Here is a 7,730-nt window from a genome sequence, read left to right on the forward strand (position 1 = left end):
TTAAAAAAAAAATTAGAAATATTATTTTTAATTTATAATAAAATTTCAACAGTTTCTGCAAAAAGATGAATCAAGTTAATATCGTGTAACAAGTAGAATGTGCGTCACACTTAAGGCAGAACATAGTTTTGTCTGAGAAGAATTATTAAATTACTTTATGTCAAGAAACATTTAGGATAAAAAAATCATTTTCACAATGCCGATCTAGTATATGCACCAACACTAGGAACTTGAACAAAAATATTTAGACTTTTTTTTACCATCCCTGACAAAACGATTTTTATATCAGTATATCATTTGTAAACTTAAATGATCTTATATATCAGCTAGGTTTTATCCTCCTTAAAGGTTAACCGGGGTTAGAAAAATATAATTCTCTCTCTCTCTCTCTCTCTCTCTCTCTCTCTCTCTCCCTCCCATACCCTCTCTCTCTCTGTTTTATAGTGTTTGGTTTGCATCAAAATAGTTGATATTCTTTACTTGTTAATGAACCTTGCCTAAGATTAGATTTTACTAAACAATTTTATATAAAAGATTGAATACTAATAGATTCGAATGATTTTTTAGTATTAAAAACATCTATATTATTCCCGATGAAATTAGTTTACTACTCTCAGCGATTTTTAGTTTGAAAAAAGAAGTTTCTTTACGGAAGGGCACCGTGTATGTATATATGTAGATATATATCGTAGCTGTTGAATAAATCAAATTAGGAGGTAAAAAAATAAAGTTGCTTTACATTATTTATTCACAGAATGTTCCACGCTTGTGAGAAGGGAAGTTGGAAGAATATCCATGTATGGGATAGCTATATATATCAGTAGATATTTTCTATTCAATTTTTTTTCGATATACCTTAATTTCGATATCGAATTATCGATTATTATGTATACAATATGAGTATCGAGAACCGATATTTAAAAAAAAAACACAAAAAATGTATTCAGAAGGTCAGTCGGCGAGTTCAACGACCAAGGAACCAAAACAAACTTGTGAAAATGTATTGTGGTTAGTGTATTCGTTTTACTATCTAAAAATGATTTGGTCAACTCGACCGACATCTCCAGTATCACAGTATTGGTATTGATTTAATTGATGTTTTTTTTTTCATTTTAGTAATTTCTTTTTTTTTTTTTTTTTTTTTATTGAATATTTTAATGATAATTTTGATAGGATTTAGTCCCTATTTTCTTCCTTATTTTTCATCGTATTTTATCTATTTTTCGTAATTTAATATATCATTGTCTAGTCCTTAGTGCCTAATAAATATGTTTAATAATAATTTAAATCATTTAATATTAATTTTGTTTCTTCCTATTTAATTTTTAATTATTGTTTATTTGCTAAATAAATATTTCTTTTATTGTATATTTTTTTAATTTATATTTTTTGTTTTTTAAGTCTATTAACATTTCTTTAAAGTTTATTACGTTAATTTTTTATTTACTTTATTTTCTGTTTTATTTACTATGGCAATTTTTATTTTAGATATTCATTAGTCCTATTTATTTTATGTAGTAAATAGATGGCCATATAAAACATAATATAATCAGAATTATCTGAACTCTTCAAGTTGATGGACTGCTATTTCCTTGACTATTCGTATGAATTTTTGTACAATATTTTATTAAATGAAAAAATAAATATAGAGGAACAAGTGTTAAGTTACATAACTGACACAAAAATATGTTATTCAAACGATGATATTCCTTTATTAGCACAGTCAACTTAGAAATCATAATTTGAACTAATCACTCAAAAAACATAAAATAATACCCGTTTTATTTGTTTGTTTTTTTCTTTTGGCATATAAGAAACGTAATCTCACACAGGGTGTACAAAATTCAACTCTTAATCACCATTTTTTCCAGAGTTTTTATAACTCTGAAATAAAACTTGGCAGGTCTTGATTATGCTGAATGAAGTTTCTTTTTGTTATTGAAGTCGACATTTTATCCTCAGTCAGTTTTTTCTAACGCACTTAAATATAGATTTATTTTAAATAAAAGAAAATCTAATTCGAGAAAGATATTATATGGGTGATTTTTCTGATCCGACCAATCTTAAGCCATGAACCTTGAAAAACTTATGGAAAATTGAAACGATTAACAATGAAAATGCATCGTGAAAATTCAATCATTTATTTATTAAAACATCATCGCCCCGAGGGGTACGGCAAGCACCTGAGGAGGCTCAAATTATGATTGATTCTTACAGGAAATTGAATTCTATAAGGACTTTTTCTTTACGTTTGTTTAATTGTTCGCGCCGTTTGTAGTAAACCGTCGAAAGTTGTATAAAAAATAAACTTCGAGATTTACTATGGAAACCTTGCACTGAAAATATCTCTTTCTATTGGAAATATCTGAGTTAGAGATAGTCTACTTCGCAACCAAGTTTTCAAAGATATCGAAAAAAATGAGGCTGCTAATATTCTTGAAAACCTTACTTACAACCATCACAACATTACTTAGAACCATGAGGAAAAAAAAAAATGCAAATCTTATCACGAAAAGCCGAGGTACATTTTAATATATACAAACGTCAAAATAATTACTATCATAACTTCAGATGTGTTTTATTGTGTCAAGGAAATCGTGCTCTTACTTCCTGGATCTAAATTTCACAACAACTACCAGTTCCCCGTGAGTGAGCTGCTCAATGCGAACGTCGATATTTGATTAAATATATTTTATTGACGCCTCGAAGGAGGACGACGAGGGACCGCAAGGAGAAGATCGCGGGTAAGCTTGGCGATCGCCAAACATCGTTTGCTTCAGGAAAGAACTTCAAGGTGACAGGCCCACAATCACGGTTGACATGATCGTTTGGGAAAACTGGGTCATTGCAGCTCCTATATTGTTCTTTGGGGGCACGCTGGGGTGTTTAGGCGGCAACAAATAAAATGCCAAACATGGAATCATATCCGTGATGAAGGGAAATATGACGGTTTGAATTCTCTGAAATAGAGAGCTAAAAAACAAAATATTTTTTACTAAATCGTAGTTACAAATTGTATTTGTTGTTATCCTGTATTTATCATAACCTCCAACGTTATTACAAATTTATAATGATATATCATAAAAAATAAGTTTTAAACATAAATTATTAATAAAAATTCACACATATTTTTTTAAATTTATATATCAAATTATATTTTATAAAATCTAAGATTAGTATATACTTAGGATTATTCTGTAACCAAAAATTTAAAAAAGAAAAATGTTAACATATTTTTGAATTAGTACACTAAATTCATCAAAATTTAAATGCATAATTACATAGTTGTTATCATATAATTATCAGAGCCTCCAAGGCTGCTAAAAAAATAAGTTAATATACTATCATAAAAATGGTTTAAAATACAACATTAGACTTTACAAAAAACAAATATTAAGGGTTATATCTAAAAAATATTATAAGAGACCAATTCGAAAAAAAATTCGATATAGAAACTGGGTTTCTCAAAGTTTAAATTTGAAATTAATTATCCTATATTTAAATAACAGTAGTGAAGAAAATAAAATTATTTTAGTATAGCATCCATGCAAAGTAAATTTTGTTAAATTTAAAATAATAAAGATTTGCTTATTCAGAAGTAGATATATATATTTGCAAACAATTCTGCTGATGAAATACAAATTAAAATTGTACTAACATAAATTGATTGGAGTTTTTTATTTTTAGTTTTGGTTTTCTTTAAATAGAGTTTTTTTCCCATTTGTAATATATTAGTTTAATTTATTATTCAGATTTTATTGTACTGTTACTTTAGAATGTATAAAAGATCTGACTTGAAAACTCTTTTATATGATTTTAAAAATGTTTTTCAATTCTCTTTTAGTATTAATCAATAAATAAATCAACAAAACAACATTCAGAAAAAGAATATATCTTATAAGATCAGATATAATTTATATTATCTTCATACAGATCGATGTAGTTGTTTTATAGACTCCATAAATATTATTTCTTTTGTATATTATAATTTCATTACTTATGTATGAATTTTTTTATAAAATTCAGTTTATCAAATTTTTTTAAATTTTTTGTTTGTTATTATTAAGAAACAAAATTATTTAAGTAAATTTTAAAAATACAATGTTTCATAAAGGGTGATAACCCGTATTTTAAATTATAGATTTCATGAAGATAGATTTGAACAGTTATTAATTTCAAATACTTTTAAAGAAATGTGTCAAAAGCAGAATAAATAAAAGGATATTGATAGTGATCAAAATAAAATAAATTTAAATTAATCAGAATTAATACTGATCCAAATAAAATAAATTATTTTATGGGGAAATGATATTTTTATATAAAGAACTAGTTGTGTTTAAACATTTATGTACAATACTATTACAATTTAGATAACCTACATAAATATTTCAAATTAATAAAACGTAAGTTCCCTTTTATTTATAAAATAAAATAATTAAATATTTTATCAAAAAATATTGACCACATCTCTATTTTTTTAAATCTATAAATTTAATTTTTACACTAGATAAGTACAGAAAAGAAAAATTTTATAAATAAAAAGGCTTTTGCAGTCTTATGTGTCTTTAATGAATGAATAGGTTTGTATTAGATTTTAACTTTAAATTAATTTATATCATTTACTAATTTTTATTTTCTACATTTATGAGTTAATAAATTTTTCAGTACTTTAACATTTATTTTTTTTTTAACAGTTTTAATTTCGGACAGTTACATTGTGACTCCACGTAGTAAAAATAAAAAAAAAAAATATATATGCATATTAAGTTATTAAAATCTATACATAATTGTTAAATGTTACAATTCAGATTTTAAACCAATCAAGCCGAACTGTTCACTAAAGGTTATGAGAGCGTAAAAGATATTGATTACAACATAGAACTTTCATTCAGAAACTGAAACATTTGAATAAGCTCAGTTCATTAAGAACCTGCTGCTAATCTTTTCCCATATTCTAGCTGTTAAAAAAATATAAAGTAAACAATGACAATAATCATAAAATCATCAAATATATTCAAGTAAAATAGGCATTTCAGGACTAAACAGATATTAATAAAAACTACTAAAGAGTAATTTAAAAAAATTTAAACTGAAAATATTAAATTCATGTTAACAGTGTCTCTTGTATTTCATGCATTATTCATTCAAACACATTAACATAGAAAAAAACCAATTTAAATTCTATTCTTATATATATAAATATATATGATGTATATAAGAGGATAAACTCGATACGCTATGCTGTTAAAGAGCATTCACAATGAATAATATGCAATTGTATCTAACGCGAAAATCACTGTTTTTACTTTTCTTTTCCTTATTGAATGATTGTCAACGATTATATATTTTTCATTCACGAATAATAATAATAACTGTATTATTGCATTAATTGCATTATTGAAAAATAATGATAAATAATAGTGTTTATTGATCATAAATTATAGTTTGAAAATAAGATGTAGTCAACTAATCCATGGATGGATATTTAACTCTTTATACTGACGTAAAAGATATTATATTTGATTAACTGATCATTCATAAATAATAAATAAAACCAGTGTATTATAAGGGACATTTTAAATAATCAGTGATTACAAATTTAAAATAATATTTTATTTGATTAATTATTAATTAAAATTTTGTTTCTTTAATAAATTTCAAAATCTTAAATACTGGTGACTTTTTATTAGGATTTCAGGTAGGCATTTTAAAGTTGACTTTTAATTTTTCAAATTTTTTTTATTCTAAAATTTAAATATATATTTTTTTTCAAGAAACTTTAGAATCAAACATAGGTAACCGTTGAGTGATGATTAAACTATATATTTCACACATGATTGATAATGTACATATTTTAATTGCAATATTTAATTTTCGTTATTTTACTTATATTAAAGCATCATTTTATTCTTATTTAACGTGCAGTATAAATGTTAAAATTAAGTGTGTGTTCATTATCACAGTAATGTTAGAAATATCTATGATGATAAATATTATTAAGACGACCGCGAAATTTTCTTAAGTTTCGTTGCGCATTCACTAATTTCCAATATATTTTAGGAATTTAAATTTATGTTCTCCCCACAATATTAAATATTAAATTAAAATAGTGATATAGAAAGTAAGATATAATGATAATATACAATATATAATTTACTCACGGTGTAGAAGCGCGCGCATTGCTTGGGTAACCTTAGATACATGACAGCAGCTACTGAACTAGCCGGTTCGCTGAGGTCCCCACTACCCTCCAACCACCTCCCTCGATCCAGCATCGCCGTTATCATTGGACCCTTACTCGGGCGTCAATTGGCTCATCGCGATAACGCAAGTGATTATCGATTAGTGGCGTGAACAACTCTTCTAACGAGCGTAGCCGACAATGCACAATACACCACTTGGAGGGAAAACTCACTATAAAAAACTATTGAGCGTTCTGGGCCCTGTTTCATAATGAAAGCTAATAGTATTAGTTCATAATACAAGTGTAGAAACTAGTGTAGTAGTACTACTAATACTTATTTTTTTCATGATAGGGATGACTATTAGTGATATTACAGGAATTAAAAAATACTATAGTACAAGTTACTATTGTACAATTCTGTGTAATTGAATTAAGATAAATCTACAAGACTAATAGTATTAGTTTGTACTTTATTATGAAACAGGTGGCAGTCACCTGATCCAGAATGCCAACCACAAACCCCTCTGTCTTGGAGAATAGCCTTCCAGCTTTTAACCATTGAACTGATCTTTTTTTGTCTATGGAGACTTCGTTCAGTTGGCTATAGAATCTCTCATGCAGAGACTGGCTTTTCCGTTCTGCCAGTCGTTCTTTTTCTGAAACAATGTTCGGCTCATCCACTTTGCTCTGGTTCAGTGCGGTCAGACCATAATCCGTTGTAACGATCGCCTCATAAACACTAGTGGTTTTTAAATGAAAATATTGTCGTAGGGATAATTCCTGCTTTTGGTGCGCTTCTTCAATATTTAGGAGTCCTCGTCCTCCTTTTTTCCTGGATAAATAAATTCGGGATTTGGATGATATGAGATGATGGACCCGCTCTTGCCTGAGTATCGTTCTCACAAGACGATCTATTTCTTGTAGGCTGGTATTTGACCACTTTAATATACAAAAGCTGCAGCTTTGCGCTGGTATGACCCAAATATTGATGGTCTTGATTTTATATTTTTTGCTTCTGTAAGGTTTTTTTATTTTCCTAGAAATTTTTAAATAGAAGAAATTATTATCCATAGAATATATTGCCTATATGGGCCATATAGGCTGATATAGGCAATATGGGCCATATTCTATATGGGCCCCCTGCCGGTGGCTTCTTGATGATGGATGGTCGACCTCTTACCAACATGCCTAGGGCACACTTCTTCCTTCCACTTTTAGATGAACTGCCTGAAGAAGGAATCGTTCACTTCTTCCATCAGAAGGGGACAGTCAGACTCGGCTAGGGCGAAGATCCCTAGAAGAAGCAATGGTGTCTATCCACCATAGTTGAGCAGTATACCACTACATGTTCTGCTGTTTCAAAGACCCCGCTGTCGTGGTATCAGGGATTAATGTTCTTTTCAAAGCATGTCCAGGTAGGATCCGTGAGACCCAGTAGTCTGGGAGGACCCAATTAGCCTTCAGTGTTGCATGGACGGGGAGAAATAATATTCTTAGAGTTGTACCCTTTTGACTTGAGTCCTCCCGCAAAATATTCTTCAACAGA

At 28.2% G+C, this 7,730-nt stretch overlaps 1 protein-coding gene across 1 annotated transcript in view; it reads right to left on the reverse strand.

The window, feature by feature from the left end:
* Positions 1 to 6,310, reverse strand: part of LOC106683204 (facilitated trehalose transporter Tret1-2 homolog) — a 127,000-nt gene extending 120,690 nt beyond the window's left edge. Inside the window, exon 1 of the mRNA XM_067049216.1 lies at positions 6,162 to 6,310. Within this exon, the coding sequence (XP_066905317.1) occupies positions 6,162 to 6,287 (126 nt within the window). The 5' untranslated portion in view covers positions 6,288 to 6,310. The remainder of the gene's footprint in view (positions 1 to 6,161) is intronic.
* Positions 6,311 to 7,730: the final 1,420 nt, after the last annotated feature.

This window comes from Halyomorpha halys, unplaced genomic scaffold (genome assembly GCF_000696795.3).
Source record: "Halyomorpha halys isolate HHAL.00 unplaced genomic scaffold, Hhal_1.1 Scaffold472.1, whole genome shotgun sequence".
Classification (NCBI taxonomy): domain Eukaryota; kingdom Metazoa; phylum Arthropoda; class Insecta; order Hemiptera; family Pentatomidae; genus Halyomorpha; species Halyomorpha halys.